Genomic DNA, 21,527 nt, shown 5'->3' with positions numbered 1-21,527 from the left:
TTTTTTTGAGAAGCTGATTCATACCAAGGCATGCAAGCAAGTGTTCAGGTTTTCTCTAGGTGGGGAACTGGTCCCTGTTGCCTAAGTGTACCTGGATGCTAAGTGGTGCTTGGAGGTGAGCTAAGGGTGCCCAAGGGCCTGAGCTCCAGGGTGCAGTGTGAAATGTCAGGACCTCAAGGAGCTTGGAGGTGAGCACACCGGGCCCTGGGTTCTGGCTCTGCCACCCCCTGCCTGTGCAGCCCCCGCCAGTGACAGGTCGTATCTCTGAACCAACAGGGGATCGCTTTGTCTAAACTGTGATACCAGCCCCCTCATCACGTTGTTTCAAGGGCAGAATTGAACTGGCCTCTGTGGGGAGGGCGTTGCATCCCACACCCCAAAGGGAGTACCTGGTCTGAGTCCCAGCTACTCCACGCATCCCATCCAGCTTCCTGCCAGTGCGCCTGAGAGGCAGCAGGTGATGGCCCAAGCCTTTGGATTCCTGCCACCTGCATGGGAGGCCTGGATGGTGTCCTGGTCTCCTGCCTTCTGCCTAGCCCAGTCCCAACAGTTGTGGGTATTCAGGGAGAGAACCAGCAGATGGAAGACCCCCCTCCCTCCCCCTCCCTCCCCCTCTCTCCCCTGCTCTTTCTAATAAATAGGCCTCTGTGCTTGAGGTTGCTCACACAGAGAAAATGCCCAACAATGGGAATGGTTATTTGGCTCTGGTGGGCCCAGTTGTGTGTGTTTGAATAAGAGCACATGCAACCCTTCCCGTGTGTCACGCCCTGTCCTAGTCACTGTAGGGAAGAGAAGTCCTTGCATCCTCTAGTGGATCCTGTTAGCAGTCTCCCCTTGATGAGGACATGGAGGGGCAGAGCGGGATGCCCTCCCAGGCCTGCTGCCCCCAGAGCCCGCTCTCCTCATCCGCACTCACGTGCAAGGTTGTTCCATAGGCATCCACTTTGGCCGGTAGCCACGGAGACTCCCAGAGCGAGCCGAGGGGAACAGCCTGCGCCCTGTGCTCATGACCCTGCGAGCAGAAGGACCGGGTGGTACCCCCTTGTCCACGTCCAACGTGGAAGGAGCCGGAGGACAGGCGCTGACTGGCAGCCCCTCCCTGTGGCCTCAGCCAGGTCGGGTTCCTGTCTGAGGACCGGTCACGCATGGGGCCTGCCCTCGGTCTGAGTTCCTCCTCGAGCTGGGGTGCAGCCTGTCCTGGGAGCCGCCTCCTGTTTGCCCCCTCCCCAGATGTCTTCAGGGCTCAGTAGTAGCAGCAACAGCAGCAGGAGAGGATGTGATGATGAGTCAGGGCCATGAGGGAGCAGGTGCCCCCCACCCCCACCCCTGGCTCAGCTCTGGCTTTTGTGACTTGATCCCGCCAGGCCACGGTCAGTGATGTCACAGTGGCTGCTACTATGTGAGAGTGCACAGCCTGAGGTGCCCATCAGGGGCTGCTTGGGCCCCCTGCACCTGCTCCCCGGTCACCCCAACCCTGCCACCTTAGGGAGCTCTGTGCATGGCCAAGGTTTGGGCACGCTCACTGGAACAGCGAGGGGGTTTGCAAGCTGCAGAAATACTTCCAGGCCAGTTAGTACAGCGGCAGTGCCCCTGGTCCTTCTTGGTTCCCCTCATCCCTCGCAAGCCTCTCCACCATCTGGTACCCTCAGCGCACCTGGCTGGCCCAGCAGAGCCCCTAGCACCAGCTGGGGCTTGTGGCCCACTTCCTTCGGATGGTGTCCTGGGCCCACAGAGCTGTCACGGAGGCTCTGGGACAGCACCGCCTGCATCGGCAGCTCGTGGAGGCACAGAGCCCCCAGGACTGCAGCTTCGTCTGTGTTTGGAGGAGGAGGGGGCTCGTGATCACTGTCCACAGGGAGCCTCAGCTCCTTGGGAGTGCCGGCAGCAGGATGGGGGCATCAGCTTGAACGGCCTGGGGTTCGGGGCTCTGTTTCAGACTCTGTCACTTGCACCTGCTGGGCCCTGGGATCTCCTGGCATGAGTGCGCGCATCTGCCAGGATGCCATGCTGCGGCAGCAAGGGCCTGGAACACAAGGGTTCATGCGGGACAGGCGTCCCCAGGAGAGCGGGTGACCAGGGTCCCTGGCACACGCCAGCACCTTCCACTGGAGCTGGGCCCTGCTGCCGTGTCCAGTCGCCTGCCTCGCTCCCTTTCTCCTTGCAGTGGGAGGAACAGGCAGGGCCCCTCCTCCGCGAAGAGCCCCAGACAAGGGCTGGGGACACAGCTGGTTCACCCTCCAGACTGCACTCCCTCGCCCAGCCATGGGCTCTGGCTGCCTTCAGCCCTTACGGCAGGCTGAGCAGGCTGCCCGCTCCTCGGAGACCCCCTAGCCCAGCTCTCTTTTTCCAGATGAGTTTTTAGTTAGAGGGGGAGGGAGGGAGAGAGAGAAACAGCCTGCCTCAGACCCCACAGCAGCCTCACCGGGATTCCACCTGCAGCCCCGAGTCCAGGTTCTTGGCTGTGCACAAGGCAGCCTAACTCCATTCTGCTTACTGAGAGAGAACCCCACTGTCCTTCCTCTTAAACAGGGTGGGCGTGGGGGTGTATACACGGGATACTCACGGCAAGGATGAGAGTTGGGGGAGCCCCCCTTCCACACCAGCTCTGAGACAGCCGGGTGGGCACAAGCAGCCCCCAGCCATGGCCCTCGCTCAGCTCGGGGTGCGCTGGGGGATCCCGGCACCTGCTCCTTGGGGTGGTCCTTCCTCTGTTGCTTCCATGCGTTTCCAACTCTCTGAGAGACCAGCTCCTGCATACTGACCTCTCTACTTTGCCCCAGACCTCACCCCTCCCTGTAGCCTCCCTGATGAGGGAGTGCAACCCTGGGGGTGCTGGAGGTTTCTCTGCTGGAAAGCCGAGGGTAGCTTCCTTCCCGTGCCCCCGCCTCCATGCTTGCGGGACATCCACACAAGGAGCAGGTGCTGGAAGTGCTGCCACATGCCCCCCTCTCCTTTTTCAGAGGCCAGGGATCTGCCCCTCCCCAGGAAACTCCTGGGGGCGGGGCACTGATGAGCGTGGGGCTGGCTGGGCAGGGGGCCCGGGAGAGCCTGGGAGAGGAAGAGGCCAGGGGCACCCCACATCCTGCCCTGGCTCCCTGTGAGGCCCCATTGTCCAGGCCCGCGCTGCAGCCCTCATGAGCTTGGCTCCGAGGCCCATCCTGCCTTCGTGCTATTTGTGGCCTCTTCCTAAAATACCACAACAGGGCCATTCACAGAGCGTCAGCACAGCCGTCGCCGGCGCAGGCCGGGACAAAGCCCCGCTGTGCCTGCCACCCATTCCGGCCTGCGCCCGAGGGTCCGGCTCGCAGACAGGGTGCTGGGAGCTCCTGACTGAGACCCCACGGGGTGCAGCAGAGACTCCAGCCCCTAATGCGGGCCTGGAGCGTGGCTGAGCCAGCCAGGCTGTCTGAGGCCGGTGCCCTTCCTCATCCTGGCAGCAGCCTCACTCAGGGCTCAGTGCCAGATGGATGGACAGGCAAGGGCAATAAATCTTTATTTATTGGAGAGATAGTGAGGTCTTCCATCCACTGGTTCACACCCCCAAATGGCCACAATGGCCGAGCTGAGCTGGGCGGAAGCCAGGAGCTTCTCCCACATGGGTGCAGGGGCCCAAGCACTAGGGCCATCTTGCACTGCTTTCCCAGGCCGTTAACAGGGAGCTGGACTGGAAGAGGAATAGCCGGGACTCAAACCAGTGCCCATATGGGATGCCGGCACTGCAGACCAGGGCTTAGCCCACTACGTCTTAGCGCTGGCCCCTCTCACAGGTCTTAACCTGTTTAGTATCCAGAATCAGAAGCTTCGGTCTGGCTGTCCCCCTCCCCCTGCCCGGTATTTGCAGGTGCTCATTGAATGGACAACGGGGTCCTTGCCAACTGCACCTGTCCCGCCCACCTCCACAATACCCACAGGGCATGCTCAAGTGTCCCTACACCTGCTCGTGGGATGTGAGTGGGTAGGCATCTGCGTGCCGTGGTCCCTGGGAAGAGGCAGGCAGAGCGGCAGCCATGAGGGTCTTCTGTGCCCGTGGGACCACTCAGAGCTTTTCACATGCTAACGGGTCATAGGCTGGGCCGCGACCCCCATACCCCGGGGCCCTGCCTCACGCAGCTGCCTGGCTGAGCGGCATGCTTCTCTCTTTAGAGGGTTGGATGCCTCCCCAGTTTTGGTCTCCAGCCTTCTCCCTCCCACCCCCTGCCATGTTGGTTGTGGGGAGACAGCCTGCCCACGAGCTAGAAGGTAGAAAGGCATTCCACCCAAAGGAGGTGGCTTAGCAGGTCCCGGCCGTGGCTCAGGCCAGGGACTGCCTGGCGGGGTGTGCAGCAGTGGCTGGGCGGCCAGGACCTGTCGGCCTCAGCAGGCCCCTGCCACGTCCTTAGTAGTGGCTGGTTACAAAGGACAAGGAGGGCCACCCCTGACCAGTGCTGGGCCCGATACCCACAGCGGCAGCAAGGCTCAGTGGGCCCTTGGTGGGGGGCTGTCTGGCTGCCTTGGGGGCAGGGCTGGGTGAGAGACCAACATCCCAGGGATATTTCGGGGCTTCCCAAAGTGTCTCTGCTTAAGACAGCAAAACCTGCCTCGGCGCGGAGCCCCGAGCATTGGAGCCCTAGTCATCAGGGTGTGATTGCCTTGGGAAGCGGGTTCCCTCCTGGATGGGCAGGCCCACATCGCTTGTTCAGGACATGCACTTGACGTTTCCACGCCTCGATTTTCCGTCAGCCAAATGGGAACCCTGGGGATCCACTGTCAGAGGGCTGCATAGAGGACCGGAAGAGCTGGCATTGTTAACCGTGCTCGGCCGAGGGGGGACCCCCTTCTGGTGCCGTCAGAGTGAGCTCGGGACAAATGCTCCCGTGGTCTCTTTAGCCTGCACACATCCCCATGGGAGGCTGTGAGTGCCCCACGTGGACCCTGGTCACCCTGCTGTCCCAGCACTCCCCCACGTGCTTGGATGACTCCCTGAGGACTTGCAAGGAGCTGCTGTGTTGTGGGCACCTGGGGTGGGAGGGAGACTTGGGTGTTTGGCAGCTAAGTGGTTTTTTTTTGTTTGCTTTTAAAATTTATTTATTGGAAAGGCAGAGTTGCGGAGAGAGAGGTCTTCCATCTGCTGGTTCACTCCCCAAATGGCCACAACAGCCAGGGCTGGGCCAGGCTGAAGCCAGGAGCCTAGAATTCTCTCCAGGTCTCCCACATGGGTGGCAGGGGCCCAAGCACTTGGGCCATCCTCTGCTGCCTTCCCAGCCCCGTTAGCAGGGAGCGGGATGGGAGGTGGAGCAGCCAGGACAGGAACAGGCACTCGTGTGGGATGCAGGCGTCGCAGGCGGCCACTGAACCCAGTGCCACGCAACGCCGGCCCTCAGCCGAGTCTTTCGGCAGGTGGTGCTAACAAGCGATCTCTCTGTGTTCTTGTGTCTTTTGCCATGAGCCGTCACTTCCCGATGCTGTTGCCGCAGCTGCCCCTGGGGTCTTCCCATTCTTTCTGGAACTGTCGGCCGCTGCTCTGCCATGCACCATGGCATCAGTGAGCCACACGTGGTCGCGATGCACATAAAATGGGAGCGAGCTGGGTGGAGTCCCAGGGGTTGTCTGGCCAGGTTCCTCGGGCAGCTCGTGTCCAAGTTCCTGGCTGTGGTCAGGGAGTGTTTATGATGGCCAAGTGAGCCTCCGTGCATGGGGGGCTGCATGCAGGTGGTAATTACTTCCCGCCCGGACCTGGAAACCCCCTAAGCGAAACCCCTGGAGACAGCTGGCCACTGAGGTGTCATCTGGTGCGGAGGCAGAAGAGCTCAGGAGCCCGGGGGTTAGCTTGCTGTACGGCCGCTGTGACACACCACCCGCGGTTCAGGAGCTCTAGAGGCCTCGAGCGTCTGTGTTCAGGGCCTGTTGTGGGGACTTGGTTTCACCTGCACCTTCCCTGGGGGAGGTGGCCAGGTGAGCGATTTCTTAGCAACTCCACCAGGTATTGCTGGAGTGCCCTGTGGTGGGAGGGTCAGGCTGTCAGCCTGCGCCTGGCAGCTCTTCTGTGTCTGCGAGGTAGGCGTCTTCGAGTGAGAACGGCTAAGGTCAGGGCCGAGCCCCACTTCCCAGGTGGGGACCCCCGAGAGGCTGCAGGAGTTCGGGTTCTGCTCCCCAGCTGTGAACTCTGCTGAGGGAGCAGCCTGGGGTGAAGTCAGGTAGACCAGGCTGAAAGCTCGGCCCAGGCCTTCTTGCTGGGAGACCCCTACGATGGACTAGCTGTGACCTTTCTCCTCTTGGTCACCTCTGGACGAACTCCAGGGGCTACCGTTCACAGAAGCCACAAGGGGAAGTGTTTGCCCCCAAAGGGTGCCGTTCGTTTAGGCTAAAGTGAGGCTGGCTGCCCGGAAGGGGCGGTCCCGGAGCTGTGCCAGGAGGTGATGCAGGAGCAGTGTCTGGTTCCGCTGGGGACGGGGGGGGGGGGGGGGGGGGGGAGTAGCCCAGGTGGAAGGCTCCTAAGGAGAGCAGCGTGCCAGTCTCGGCGGCAGCCCAGATGAGATTTTACACTACAAAGCCCTGCCCACAGCCCTAGTCACTTCACAGGTGCCCCCCCCCAAAGCTCCCAGAAGAACCCTCTCTGCCCCTGCGCCAGTGCAGGTGACACCCCGGAGGAATTTCACACCCAGGAAACCCTGTCTGGGAGAAGAGGGTCACGGGAGGGAGGAGCCGGACCCCTTACCCTATCAAAGCGCACCCTCTGCTCTCTGCAGACTAGTGAGGCAGGCGGATTCTCTCCATTACCCACAGTCAGGACTGCTGGTCACCCTCTCTCAGGACCTGGATTCCCTCCTTCCGCTGGGACAGGATCCTCGCTCTCTGTTCCAGCCGTCTCCACCAACAGCTCTGCAGTTGGCTTCCAGGAAGGAGCCAGTCGTTTTCTTAACTACCCCAAGAGCTGGGGTGAATGATAGAGTGTGGGAGGGGTAGAGGGGAGGGACGGGGCGGGAGGAGGGACATGCATTAAAGCCCCGCCTGCGCGCGCACCTGCTGATGGCGCTGGCGGGCCCACTTTCTGTACGCACTTCCCCACAGAGCCCACTGTCCAGGGGGAAGGAGCTAATTATTGGAGCCGGACCGGGAGGGCGGCCTGGGACCCAGGTCCTCGGCTTTGCTTCAAGGAGGAATTCCGAGGGGTGCATGCGACTGCGCATGCGCTGTGTCCTGTCGCCGGGATGCAAGGCGTGCCAGTTTGGGGTGCTAAATGAGCACCTACTAAGCTAACAGGCCAACAGGGTCTGCTTGGGCCCCCTAATCTGGCGTGGGCCGGTCCACTCTCTGGCCTCCCTGCCTCAATATGAAACTAAGATTTTTTTTCCTTCCCGGGCCCCCAGTTTTTCCTTTGTAAATTTCTGTTTATTCGAGAGGCAGAGAGACTGGAGACAAGAGAACGCCCAGCCCCGCCCCGCCCCGCCCGTCCTCTGTTCACTCCCCAAATGGTCCCCAGCGGCCAGGGCTGGGCCACTTGGAAGCCGGGAGCCAGGAACTCGATTTGAGTCTCCCGAGCAGGGGTGGTGGACACGCACCCCCGGGAGGCTGCCAGGCAGGCTGTGCATTGGCAGGGAGCTGGGCTAGAGAGCAGAGCCTGGGGCTGTGTCCCGGGCAGCTCCGTGAGCGCTAGGCCCAGCCCTGACCCCCAGTGCAGGTTTTGTGGCCCCAGGAACGTCTGCACGCCCAAACTGGGGCCATGTGGTGGGTGTGCCGTGTCTGGTGGCTGCCCACAGCCCCTGCCACACGGTTCTGTGCCAGACACTTTCCTTGGTGTCTCAGCTCAGTGCTTCTTGTCAGCACTCCTTACAGGCCTTAGGCTGTATTTTGGGCTGCCTCCTCCAGGCAGCCCTCCTGGCCCACCCCTTCTCCACCCTGGGCTAGGGGGTAGGGGGCCAGACTTGCCTCTGAGGGAGGCATCAACCCTGTTTACCCTGGGAAATCCCCCTCCTCAGAGGGCGCCGGGCGGGGGGTGTAGTTCGGCTCTGGGGGCTTTGTGGTGCTGAACAGGGCTGAGGGGCCAAGAGCTCTCAGTCCAGGCTGAGCTTCTAGGGCAGGGGTGGGCCTCCGAGCTCCCCATCCCTGTCCTGGGGGACCCCAGAGTGAAGCAGAAGTGTATGTTGTTGATTTCACTCCAGGTGGCTGCTCCCAGGTCAGCAGGTAACCCCCACCCCCACCCCGGGCTCCCTGGGGGCCAGGCCCCGGTCTGCACCTGCCTCACTTTGGCGCCCTCCATTCCAAGCTGGGCCAGGCAGGTCAAAGAGAGGGTGCAGTGCTAGGACCCAGAAGGCCCCCCCCGGGGGCGGTGGCCCTCAAACCCCTGCCCCAGGGGGCTGCAGCAGTCACCCAGGGGTGACCCCGACTCCCGGGAGGTGATGGGAGAAACAGAGGCACAGGCCGTGCCTTCAGCCTGGCTTCCGGGGTGGGGTGGGGTGGGGTGGGGGGGATTCGGCCCCTGCTACAGCTCAGTGTCCCGGCTGAGGCCAGGCGGGGGCGATCCTCAGGACATCGGGGTTGGGATCCCCCGCATCTGCTTTTTCAAACTCCCTGGGCGTGGCCCAGAGGTGAGGACCCATCGGGAGTGGGGGATGGGGTGAGGAGGTAGGGCTCGCCACCAGCATTCTGAAAACTTGGTGCTTAGAGTTTCTGGGTGATTTTTTATTACATTTAGTTTCAAATGTACACTTTCTCTCTTCCTTATTATTTATTTGAAGGGGGGAGCAGAGCGCTCATCTGCTGGTTCACTCCCTAAACGCTTGCAACAGCCCAGGCTGGGCCAGCCCGTCCCTGAACTCCTCCTGGGTCTCTCAGAGTAGCCGGCCGGGCTCCAGTGCCTGAGCCAGCCGCGCTGAGCAGGAAGCTGGAGCCAGAGATGGAACTGGGCTCTCTGATGTGGGAAGACGCTGCTTGGGCTGCCGCGTAAGCTCTACACCAGACACAACCAGCTGTTAAAGGTGCTTCCTGGAGACAGAAGCAGCAGGGGGTGGAACTTGGGATGCCCCCTCCTGCCACCAGCTGGGGGAGGGGGTTCTGCCTGCCTTCCCCCACCTCCCTCCTGCTCACTCGCCACGCCCTTTCTAGCGTCCCCCTCTGATGCACCAGTGAGTCCTGCTGAGTCCATCATCCGGACAGGTCCTGGGTCCGGGCGCCTGTCTGGACCTTCCCGGCACAGCTGCCAGAACCTCCCGTCTGCCTCCTGAGCCCCTCGTGCCCTTGTCGGCCACCAAGCCACGCGCAGGACACTAGGACTCTACCCGGCCAGAGGCCTTCGCCGGTCTGCCCCCACCAGATCCGCGCCAGAAACCACACCCTGCTTGTCCCGATCTTGTCGCAGCCTGGCTGGCCTGGCTTCCCCACAGCTCACCTTGTCTGCGCCCTGTCCTTGTCCCTGTCCCCCCTGCAAGGGGGAGCTCCGAGGGGGCGGCACCTTGCCCGCCTTCCTCCCCCATGCACTTCTGTGTGCCCAGCAAAGTGCCAGGTGCACAGAGGGTCTCAGGCAGGATTAGTGGCCCCCCACCTCCACCCCTGCCATCCACCCAGCCTGGCCGGCTCGGGGCCAGCCTTCCATGGAGGGAGCAGGTAGAGCGCCCAGCCCGCCCTCAGCCAGGGAATGACAGGAGCCCTGGAAACCTGCCCTCCCTTCATCCCAGGGTTGGCAGCTCTGACATGCTTAGCACAGGGCAGGCCCGGAACCCAGGCCAGCTCCATCCAGCGCCCCTGTGGCTCAGAGGGGTAGGGGGCGGGTCTCATGCCAGTAGCACCAGTTACCTGCACTTCCCAGCAGCTTCCTGTCTGGTTGTCATTTAACAGAGAGCCGCAAAGGGGAGGCGCAGGGGCCCCGGATGGAAAACGCGGCTCCATCCGCCCCTCACCCCCTGCGCTGGGCTGGGGCAGCCGACCCACTGCCCTCCGCTTCTGCCGCCCACTCGCTGTGGGACAGCAGGGCCGACAGCAGGATAACAGTGTCTGTTTCCTTAGAGCTGCTGGCAGCCGGCTGGCTTTGCCCTGGCCTTATCAGTGTGGCACTGGTGACCTGGTCGTCATAGCAACGGCAGCTGTCGCCGGGGCCCGCATTAATCTCCCTGACGCTGACATCTTTGTGTCGGCAGCACAGGGCATGGGGCCCGGCACGTGGTAGCTCTTGCCGTAAATATCTGTGGAAGGGAAACTGGGTGACGGGGTGGGGGCAGTTGGGGAAGGTGAGGGAGAAGTGGGGGAGGGGAGCATATGGGAGCTGGGTCTTGAGGAGCAAGTAGGAGTTCACCAGGTGGCCAGGTGGGAAAGGCATGGCCTGTGTGAGGACAGGGAGATGGGCTGTGCACGGTGCAGCCTGGGAACAAGAAAGCAGACAGGGCACCTGCCATGTCAGGTGAGGCAGGGGGCTCACAGCCCCCACGGGCAGCAGTGAACCAGGGCAGATGCTGAGGACGGGGGAGGCCCCGGTATGAGGCGCACTCTGGGGAAGAGAAGATCCCACCGGCCTTCCAGAAACAGCCCTCCTCCTCCGGCAGCCCCCCGGGCATTCCCCGGCTGGCCCCAGGCTGTTTCTCACTTCTGCAATTGTCCTGGGAGAAGATCAGGGTCCCAGCTCTCCCACGGGTGCTGCCCCCGGGGCGAGGCGAGGTCACGCAGAGAGTCCCTGAAAACCCAGCCAGGCCCGGGCCTCGGCCCCACATTGCCACGGCGCAGCTCTGGGACCAGGTGCTGCCTGAGATGGGAACTGGGAGCTGAGAGCCTCCCCCCACCCCGCCCCTGGAATGAGAAGGACTCCCAGGTGCAGGGCATGGAGACCCCAGCTCCCTGAATGAAAAACGGCACAGGAAGCTCTTTAGAGTTCTTCCTGCCGGCCCGAAGCCCACCCCCCCCACCCCGACTCCAAGTCCAACCCCCTCCCGCCCCACCCTGACCCCAAGTCCACCCCCTCTCCCGCCCCACCCTGACCCCAAGTCCACCCCCCCCCCCGCCTCACCCCGACCCCAGCTCATGGAGTAAGCCCCGGTCCTCGGGTCAGCCTCGTCCTCTCAGGATCTGGCGTGCAGAGCCGTGCATCTGTGTGCAAAGCGGCTTCATGCCTCCCGATCTGCGGTTTCACTTTTGGGGGGTCCCGTTGGCCACAGCCAGCTGCAGTCTGGGAAGATATCCAATGGAAAAGCCCAGAAACAAAACAGTTTGTGAGTTGTAAACCGTGCAGCCCGCCCCACGCCCCCAGCCCGGGACTGCGCCGCAGGTTGGTTTCCTCTGTCTCTCTGCATGGACTCCCATATTCATTTAGCTTGCAAGATTGGCAACGGGACGGTGCCAGGGTCACAAGGCGGAAAGCCGGGCTGCCTGCACCCTCGCCTTCCTGCCCAGGGCACCTGCTCGTCCGCGCATTTCCTTTCCCTGTCCAGAGGCCACTGTGCTCTCCCTCCTGCCCCGCCCTTCCTTTGCAAGACTGACAGCCTGGCGTTCCCCCACCCCCCTCACTTAGAGGCTCGCAGCTGAGGGTGTTTGCTATCTGCAGAGTGCACCCCCCCCACACCTGGGCGCCCTCCCTCCTTTTGCCTTTTGTCTTTTCACTTTCTTTTCTTTGCTAGGCAAATCTTTTTAACTTTCATGTAGTCACTTGTAGTTTTTTTTGGGTTTTTTTGTTATTGCTTTTTTTGTGGTCTCGGATTTTTGAGTCATACCAAGAAAGACCTTCTCCCCTTAAGATCAAAATTTTTCTCATGGTTGAGTCTGGTATTTTTATGTTTTTTTTTTTTAATGTTATTTATTCTCATCTACTTGAAAGGCTGAGAGAGAGAGAGAATTTACTCTTTGCCATCCAGTGGTTCACTCCCCAGATGCAGGGCTGGGTCTGGCTGGATCCAGGTGGATGAAACCATAATTCCATCTGCTTCTCCCGCGAACCCAACCAAGCACGTGAGCCGCCATCTGCTGCTTCCCGGGACACAGGAGCAGGAAGTTGGATTGGAAGCATGGTAGCCGGGACTCAAACTGGATGTGGGCGTCCCAAGTGGCGACTTAACCCACTGTACCACAATGCCTGCCCCTGGTTTTGATTTTTAATCTTTAAATCGGATCCATCGTGAATTTCAATTTTGTTATAAGGTGTGACGTGAAGATCCACCTTGTGGGCTGGGTGTTGTGGCACTGGGGGTTAAGCCACCATCAGTCTGAGTCCCAGTTACTCCACTCAGCTCCCTGTTAATGTTGTTTGTTTATCTGAGAGAGTTACAGCGAGAGAGGGAGAGACAGAGGGAGAGGTCTTTCATCCGCTGGTTTGCCCCCCACATGGTCACAACAACCAGAGCTGATCCCAAGCCAGGAGACAGGAGCTTCTTCCAGGTCTCCCACGTGGGTGCAGGGGCCCAAGCACTTTACTCATCTTCTACTGCTTCCCCAGGTCATAAACAGAGCTGGACTGGAAGTGGAGCAGCCGGGACTTGGACTGGTGCCCATATGGGATGCTGGTACTGCAGACGGAGGCTTAGCCTACTATGCCACAGCGCTGGCCCCCGTGAGCTTATCTTTTAAGCGACCGTTTTGAAGTGCCTGTTCGTCCTCCCTGGCCCTTGACTGCGGGCACACCCGTGTAGGGTGAGGGCCCATCTGCTTCCATTTCACGGGGAATTGTTATCAAAGTGGTGTAAATCGTGTCCTATGCCTCCCCAGAGGGCGCCTCCCACGCGGCAGGTGCAGGACTTAAACATGGCTCCTGGCCTGCGTGTGGCCGTGCGTCCAGCTGCAGGAGGCAGGAAAGCCCGCCCGGCCAGCTTCCACCAAAGCAATGTTCCCACCTCCCAAGCATACCAAGGCAGGCGGTTCTGGGATCAGAGATTCAGGGGCCCAACAACGTCAGACCCTGGGGCTCCCCTTCGGCCCCCTCTGCCCTCCAAGGCTTGTTGGCTCTGCTTGGTGCCCAGCACGTGTCCTGTAGGGGGGATGTGACCCACCACATGCACACTGATGACATGGGAGCTCTTCTTGGTGGTGACCCTCCAGGGGCCTCCCCTTGGGGCTCAGTGGCCCCAGTCTCTAGCCTGCAGTGTAGAATGAGTTGCCATGTCCTGCAAAGCCTTTGTTCTGTGCTGAGTGTTCTCTGCTTTCTGTGGCTACACGGGATCCCGTCACCTGTCATAGCCCAGTGTGCCGCCCAGGCCCTGGCAACCAGCCTGTGTGAGAGGGGTCCCAGGGCACTGTCTCCCAGGGAGGGAAGGCCAGCGAGGGCCTCCATGGGGAGCACGCAGGGGCGCACCCAGCATGCTTCTGTTCAGGGCCTTCGTTGCTTGTCTCAAGGTCAAGGAGATTTCAGCCGGGGCCTCCCAAGGAGGCAGGGGCCAGCAAGGTTCCCATGAGGCTGCACCGTGCCTGGTAGGGTCTGGCCTGGTGGCCACTGCAGGGCCCTGCATGTCCCCACCTGCTGTGGCCAGTGCCCTCCTCCTCCTCAGGGTTTCAGCTTCCTTCTCAGAGTGCAGGCCGGGATAACTGTCAGTGACACGGGGCTCTGTGACCTCTGGGGACCTGCCTGGGAGTTGCATCTCCTTACCTGGGGTGTATATCCAGTAACCCTAAGGGACCCGAGGCTTCCAACGCGTCTGCTCCTGATATTCTGCGCTCTAGCTGTCCTAGCCCTGCAGGGAGGGACCATGAGGAAGCCGGCCTCTCCTCCCCAGGGACAGATGGGACAGAGCTGCAGGCAGCCCTGGGTGTGGGGCATGGTGTGTGTTGTTTGTGGGGGTGGGTACTTACTGAGACCCGGGCCCTGCACTTGCCACGAGAGGCAGAAGCTGCACTTGTGAGTTACAGTTCCCCGGGGAGACCCTACAGGCAGGTGGGGGGGCGTGGCCAGGTCCTGGGCGTCTTAGACTTCACTCCAAAGCCCCTAGTCATTCTCAGCCTCTGCCTTCTGGATCCACTTCTCCAGAGGGGATCCCTCCGTCCCTCCCCGCTCAGACAAACCTTGTGGAGATGCTTAGCCCGCAAGGCGCCCTCGCCCCGTGTCGTCTTCCGCCAGCCCCGAGTTGCTGCCCCGCACCAGGAGAGAGGGCCCCTCACATGGCACCGCCGGCTCTGCCGTGCACGTGGCCTTCCCCAGGGTCCGTGGGTGTCTTCTTGCAAAGATCCTGCCAGATACCAGGAAGGCGGGTAGGGTACCTGTGAGACCATGGGGACAGCGGTCAGGTCCCAGAAGCTCGGGCAGAGACGGTGACCTGCACAGGGAGCACCTGACTGTGGGCAAAGGTGTCCCTGAAGCCACATTTCTCTCCCTGTAAGACGAGGTTCAGAGCACCGATCTCATGAGACACGAGGCCACGGTGTGTGCACTGCTCTGGCTCGGAGCTGGCAGGTGCAGCCACCTGCCTGTCGCCTAAGTTCGCGGGCACACAGGGAAGGAGGGCTGTGCTTGGGTGGGCTCCCTCATGTCTTCCTGCAGAACGGATTGCCCCACAATGTGGGAACTTAGTGCTGTGGCCCAGGCATCGGGGCCTGACCCGAGGTTGCGCCTCAGGGTCTCTCAGGTTGCTGCAGGTGTTGGCCAAGATCGTGGTCTCGGGCTCCACCAAGGGCAGATGGGCGTGGAGCTCAGCCGTGTGGCTCTGTGTGCGGGGCAGTTCCACGGGGCCTGTGGAACCGAGTGGCATAGCCCTTAGCTGGCTGTCGACCGTGGGTGTCTCTGGGTTCCTTGCTACGTGGGACTCCGTGTGGGGCAGCTCATAGCGATGCTGTGACTTCCCCCAGAGCCAGTGAGACAGCAAGAGAGGGGCTGTAGGGTGGAAGCCACAGCGTCTTTGTAACCCACCCTGAGTGACGTGCTGTCACTTTTGGCCGAAGTCCACTCACTAAAAACGAGTTCTTAGATCCAGCTCACGGTCCAGAGTGACGGTGATACCAGAGTGTGAGCACCAAGGGGCGGGGCCACTGGGGCCACCTCAGAGGCTGCCAACCACAGGCGCCGAGCCGGGAGCACCACTCCTGCAGCCAGGGGGTTGCAGATCCTCGGTCCTCAACTGTTGGCGAGTAATTTCATGTGGCATCAGAGATTATGCGGCCTCTCTTTGCTCATCTGTAAAATGGATATCATCGTTGTACCAGCATATTGAGCTAAAATAGGCAAAGGCCTTAGCATGGCGGCCAGCATATGGGAAGCGCTCAGCGTTGGGTATCTAAGGAGCAGGTGTTGGCCTTGTAGTTAAGCTGCTGGTCGGGTTGCCCACACCCCCTGTTGGAGTGCCTGGGTTTGATATCCAGCTCTGGCTCCTCATGCCGGCTTCCTGCCAATGCAGAAACTGGGAGGCAGTGGTGATGGTGCAAATAGTTGGGTCCCTCCCACCTGTGTGAGAGGCCTGGGCTGAGTTCCCCTCTCCCAGCTCTGTCCCCAGCCTCAGCGGATGGAGACCTCTCCATCTCCATGTCTCTGCCTGTCGAGTAAATAAAGCGCAGAGTTGGGCACTTCCGTTGACAGAGATTGGCTGTCAGTCCACAGGGCCGTTTAGGGCCCTGGCGTGATCCCTGCTGCTCACTGGCTCCCAGCCTCTTCCTGGCATGGGACCAGTCCCTGAGAGACCACGGACGCCCAAGGAGGCAGAGTCGGCTTTTGTGAGATGTGATTGGACAAGCAAGCTGCTTTCCTGGGATAGGCTTTACGGAGAATGCAGCGTGGGGATACTCGGGCGGGCGGGGGCAGGTCCCTGACAGCGGTTGTCACACAGGTGAGGTTTTGGGAACTGACATCCGAGCTGAGGCCCGAAGGTGGGTGGAGTTTGGAGGAAGCTGGAGGTGTCCACTCAGACAGCTGGAGAACCATATTGGGATCCCCCGAGAGTGCAGAGGTGCTGGGTGGGACAGGGAGAGATGCAGAGGACAGGACCTCAAGGGACCTACAGGTACAGCCTCACTGGCCCGGGGTAGGGCTTTATTCCGTGAACAGTGGCCCTTGAAGAGTTAAACAGATATGCCTTGCTGTTAGCTGGCTGCTTTTCCTTTTGAAGGGATGGGTGGATAGACACGTGGATGGATGGATAGATGGGTGGGTGGGTGGGTGGGTGGATGGATGGACCAATGAGGGAGATAGGCAGGTGCCATCCACCCAGGCAGAACTTCTTGTCGTGTACTCGCTACCCAGAGCCTGGTGCTCTCTGCCTGCCCCTGCCCTGCGGAGCTGTGCCAGGGTATGTGGCCTCCTGACACCAAGTCCCCGCTGAGGTGAGGAGGCCAGGTGGGGCCAGGGAGCCAACTCCTGCCCCTTTGTCCCAGTGGAGAGGAAAGCAGCCGATTTCACAGAAGGAACCCAGAACAGCTAAGTTCACATCCCAGTTGTGGGGGCCGGGATTCGGCCTCGTGGCGCGGATGCCAGTGAAGACGCCCGCATCCCGTGGCTCCCGCCTCCGGCCTCCTGTAGCGCAGACCCTGGAAACAGCAGTGGCGATTCCAGTGCTTGCGTTCTGGCTCCTGCCTTCGACCCCCGGCACCTGGGGAGAAAGTCAGTGGATGGGAGCTCTTTCTCTCTCTGCCTTTCAAATAAATGAATATAGGGCTTTTTTTTGCTTTTTTTTTTTCAAGATTTATTTTATTTATTTGAAAGGAAGCATTGCAGAAGGGAGGAGGAGGAGGAGAGTCCCCGCGCTAGAGCTTGCTTCCATCTGCTGGTTCACTCCCCATATGGCCATAACGGCTGGGGCTGGGCCAGGTTGAAGTGAGGAGCCTAGAACCCATCTGGGCCTCCCACGTTGGGGCAGGGGCCCAGGCACTCGGGCCATCCTCGGCAGCTTTCCTAGGCGCATCAGCAGGGAGCTGGATCAGAAGTGGAGCGGCCGGGACTGGAACCTGCCTCATGTGGACTGGAGAATGCAGCAAGGGCAATGTGCCCTCAGCTGCAGGGTGCATGATGATTTGCAGGCTGTCCCCTCCCCTGCTAGCTGGAGTGTCCTGGGTTGGGGGGGGGGGCATTCCACTAGGTCCCCGCCCCGCCCTGGGGCAGTCCCAACCTTGGGCGCTGAGAAAAGCAGAAGTTCCCCAGGGCAGACCCGGCCACCCAGGCATAGCCCACAGGCAGCCGCACCTCCGCCCAGAGCGCCGCTGAGCCCAGCCTCACTGAGCGGTCCCTGCACCATGCCCTTCTGCCCTGCCAGGTATCTGAAGAGGAGCAAGCATGTGCCCAGGGGTGAGTGGGCAGCCAGAGCCACAGGCAGGCGGTGGGGAAACCAGGGCAGGAGACCAGAGTAACCCTTGGAGGGTTGGTGGTGTGTGCTGGCTCCAAGCTAGAAAAGAAAATGAAGGAAGACGATGGGGAGGCACTGCGCTGGGTCACCTGCCGTGACCGGATCGGGTCCCCGCTCCCCCTGCCGCTCCCTCACTGGCTCATGGCCCAGGGCTGGAAGCTGGCTCTGGAGCTCTGTCGGTGCCAGGTCTGGCCTGTCTCTTGGGGATACGGTAAGCAGAATAAACATCCTTCCCCAGTCTATGCCACTTAAAAGCTGTCGGATAATGTAGCCGCCAGACCCTTGGGACTGTGAGCGCAGGATGTGTGGCTGAGCCGGCAGAATCATGCCAAAGAGATTTGGCACGGAAATGTTTGAAATATCTCAATAACTGTTCATTAGTACAGCGTGTTGAAATTAATGGTTGTGGTTTGGATCTATTGGGATACATTATTAAAAATAGATACACCTGTTTCGTTTTAAAGGCAGGCACCAAAAACTGTTTAAAGCTGTCCATGTGGCTCGCGTTGTATGTCCTTCAGCCTGTGCCGTCCTAAGTGGCTGTGTCCGCAGCACCTGGGCCTCAGGCCTGGGTCCTTTAGCAGCTGAGCCCGGGCTGGGCCGCTGCTCCCTGGGCAGCTAGGGGCATGGCAGCGGGCCCTGTGCAAGGACACATTGTCGCTGCTGCTGCGTTATGTATGTTTCACAGGTAGATAGGTTATTCTGCAGCTTTGGCCATTTGGAAGGCAGTCATGTCCTGGGCTGTGGCATCAGCAGGGCTGGGCCGAGTTCCAGGTCAGCCGCTGGCACGTGGGAAAGCTGTCTAACCTAAATTTTAAATTCCTTTTCTTTTCTTTTTTTCATAGATACAACTTTAGGAATATAGTGATTCTTCCCACTGTACGCCCTCCCACCCCTCCTCCTCCTCCCTCCCCTATTCCCACTCTTATTTTTTCTAAGATCGATTTCAATTAAATTTATATATTATACATTTATAATTAACTCTATACTAAGTAAAGTTCCACAAATTGTATGAAAAAAAAAAAAAAACCTGTTCCTCAACAGTTGAGACAAGGGCTGTTCAAAGTCACTGCATCTGAAGTGTTAATTTCGCCTCTGTAGATTGCCTGTGGGTGCTCTGTGAGTTATCACAGGTCAGAGAGAACATATGGTATTTGTCCCTCTGGGACTAGCTTACTTCACTAAGTATGATGTTGTCTAGTTTCATCCATCTTGTTGCAAATGACAGATTTCATTTTTTTTACTGCTGTGTAGTATTCTATGGTGTACGTATCCTATAAATTATCCAGTCTTCAGGTGGTGGGCATTTGGGTTGATTCCATGTCTTTGCTATTGTGAATTGAGCTGCAGTAAACATGGAGGTACAGATCACTCTTTGATATGCGGATTCCATTTCCCTTGGGTGAACTCCCAGGAGTGGGATGGCTGGGTCATATGGTAGGTCTACGTTCAGATTTCTGAGATCTCCATGCTGTCCGTCCTAGTGGCTGAAGAGCCTGTCCGTGCTCCAGGGATGGATTTTAGCTCCTTTGTCAATGATAAGTTGGTTGTAGGTGCGTGGGTTGATTTCTGGCGTTTCTATTCTGTTCCATTGGTCTACCCATCTGTTTTTGTGCCAGTACCAGGCAGTTTTGAGTATAACTGCCTTGTAGTATGTCTTGAAATCTCGTATTGTGATGCCTCCAGCTTTGTTTGTGTTGTACAAAATTGCTTTAGCTGTTCCAGGTCTCCTGTGTCTTCTATATCTGAGAAGAATTTCCTTGGTATTACATTGAATCTGTGAATTGCTTTTGGAAGTATGGATATTTTGATGATACTGATTCTTCCAATCCATGAACATGGAAGATTTTTTTCATTTTTTTTGTGTGTGTCTTCTTCTGTTTCTTTCTTTACTGTTTTATAATTCTCATCATGGAGATCTCTGACGTCCTTGGTCAAATTTATTTCAAGGTATTTGATTGTTTTTGTAGCTGTTGTGAATGGGATTGGTCTTAGAAGTTCTTTCTCAGCCGTGACATTGCCTGTGTATACAAAGGCTGTTGATTTTATATCCTGCCACTTTACCAAAATTCTTCTATGAGTACCAGTAGTCTCTTAGTGGAGTCTTTTGGCTCCCCTATATATCATGACATCTGCAAATGGAAATAGTTTGACTTCCCCCTTCCCAATTTGTATCCCTTAATTTCTTTTTCTTTCCTAATGGCTCTGGTTAAAACTTCCAGGACTATATTGAATAGCAGTGGTGAGAGTGGGCATCCCTGTCTGGTACCAGATCTCAGTGGGAATGCTTCTAACTTTTCCCCTTTCAAAAGGTCACTGGCTGTGGGTTGGTCATAAATTGCCTTTATTGTGTTGAGAAAAGTCCCTTCTATACTCAATTTGCTTAAAGTTTTCATCATGAAAAGGTGTTGTATTTTATCAGATGCTTTCTCTGCATCTATTGAGATAATCATATGGTTTTTGTTCTTTAATTTGTTAATGTGATGTATCACATTGATTGATTTGTGAATGTTGAACTATCCTTGAATACTAGGGATAAATTCCACTTGGTCCAGGTAAATGATCTTTTTGATGTGATGTTGGATTTGATTGGCTAGTATTTGTTGAGGATTTTTGCATCTATGTTCATCAGGGGAATTGGTCTATAGTTCTCTTTCTCTGTTGTATCTTTGTCAGGTTTATGAATTAAGGTGATGCTGGCTTGATAGAAGGAGTTTGGGAAGATTCCTTCCTTTTCGATTATTTTGAATAGCTTATACCTCGAGAAAAGTTAGAGTTAATTCTTCCTTCAATGTCTGGTAGAATTCAGCAGTGAATCCATTCAGCCCTGGGCTTTTCTTTATTAGGAGGATCTTTATTACTGATTGAATTTCTGTCTTGGTTATGGGTCTGTTTAGGTTTTCTATATCTTCATCACTCAATTTAGGTAGGTTGTATTTGTCCAGGAATCTATCAATTTCTTCTAGATTTCCTGGTTTATTGACATACAGCTCTTTGAAGTAATTAATGATGATTATTTTTATTTCTCTGGTGTCTGTTATTACATTTTATTTTCCATCTCTAATTTTATTGATTTGAGTCTTTTTTTTTTTTTTTTTTTAGTTGGGCCAGTGGTGTGTCAATTTTGTTAATTTTTCAAAAAAACTTTTCATTTTGTTGATCTTTTGTATTTTTTTGGTTTCAATTTTGTTTATTCTCTAATTTTAACTCTTTTTCTCCTAGTTTTGGGTTTGGTTTGCTGCTGTTTTTCTACTTCCTTGAGATGCATTGATAGCTCTTTATTTGGTGCATTTCTGATTTTTTTGATGTAGGCACCAATTGGTATAAACTTTCCTCTTAACACTGCTTTTGCTGTATCCCATAAGTTTTGGTATGTTGTGTTGTCATCTTCATTTGTTTCCAGAAATTTTTGATACATCTTTTGATTTCCTCTGTGGCCCACTGTTCATTCAGGAGCATGTTGTTCAGTCTCCATGTGTTTGCATATGCTCTAGGGATTCCCGAGTTTCCAGCTTCATTCCACTGTGTTCAGAAGCTGCATGATCTTGATTCTTCTGAATTTGCTGAGACTTGCTTTATGGCCTAGCATGTGGTCAACCCCAGAGAAAGCTCCATGCACTGCTGAGAAGAATGTGTATTCTGCACCTGTAGGATGAAACGTTCTGTAGATATCGTTAGGTCCATTTGCTCTGTAGTGTCGATTAAATCTGCTGTTTCTGTGCTGATTTTCTCTCTGGTTGTTCTGTCCATTGCTGCAAGTGGGGTATTGAAATCCCTCATTACTATTGTATTAGAGTCTAAGTCTCCTTATCAATCCATTAACATTTATTTTAAATAGCCAGGCGCCCTGTAATTAGGTGCATATTCATTTATAATAGTCACATCTTGGGGCCAGCATTGTGGCACAGGTTAATCCTCTGCCTCTGGCACCGGCATCCCATATGGACACCAGTTCTAGTCCTGGCTGCTTCTCTTCTGATCCAGCTCTCTGTTTTGGCCTGGGAAAGCAGTGGAGGATGGCCCAAGTGCTCAAGCCCCTGTACCCATATGGAAGACATGGAAGAAGCTCCTGGCTACTGGCTTCAGATTGGCCCAGCTCTGGCTGTTGTGGCCATTTGGGGAGTGAAGTAGCTGATGAAAGATTCTCTCTCTTTCGCTCTCTCACTCTTTAACTCTACCTCTTAAATGAATAAAATCTTAAAAAAAGTCACATCTTCCTGTTGAATGGATCCCTGAATGATTACATAGTGCCTTTCTTTGTCTCTTTTAACAGTTTTTGTGTTAAAAATCTATTTTATCTGATATTAGGGTGGCTACCCCAGT

The 21,527-nt window shown here is 57.2% G+C and overlaps 1 protein-coding gene across 15 annotated transcripts in view; it reads left to right on the top strand.

Annotated features, from left to right (window-relative positions):
* The window catches only part of ARHGAP22 (Rho GTPase activating protein 22), a 189,838-nt gene that overhangs the window by 127,144 nt on the left and 41,167 nt on the right, over positions 1-21,527 (top strand). The window contains exon 1 of one of the 15 annotated variants that reach the window (XM_089314154.1): positions 17,011-17,114. The exons of 12 other annotated variants lie outside the window; for them this stretch is intronic. Coding sequence is in view for 2 of the 3 variants with exons in the window: in XM_070058103.2 (XP_069914204.1) it covers positions 17,095-17,146 (52 nt within the window). In the remaining variant the exon portion in view is untranslated. Of the gene's footprint in view, positions 1-17,010; positions 17,147-21,527 lie in introns of those variants that run through there. 2 more of the 15 variants (XM_070058103.2, XM_089314156.1) reach the window with 2 other exon arrangements.

Source organism: Oryctolagus cuniculus, chromosome 15 (genome assembly GCF_051225735.1).
Source record: "Oryctolagus cuniculus isolate XC-2025 breed Fujian yellow rabbit chromosome 15, ASM5122573v1, whole genome shotgun sequence".
Lineage (NCBI taxonomy): Eukaryota > Metazoa > Chordata > Mammalia > Lagomorpha > Leporidae > Oryctolagus > Oryctolagus cuniculus.
Note: the sequence above shows the minus strand (reverse complement) of the source record. Positions and strands in the feature narration are given on the sequence as shown.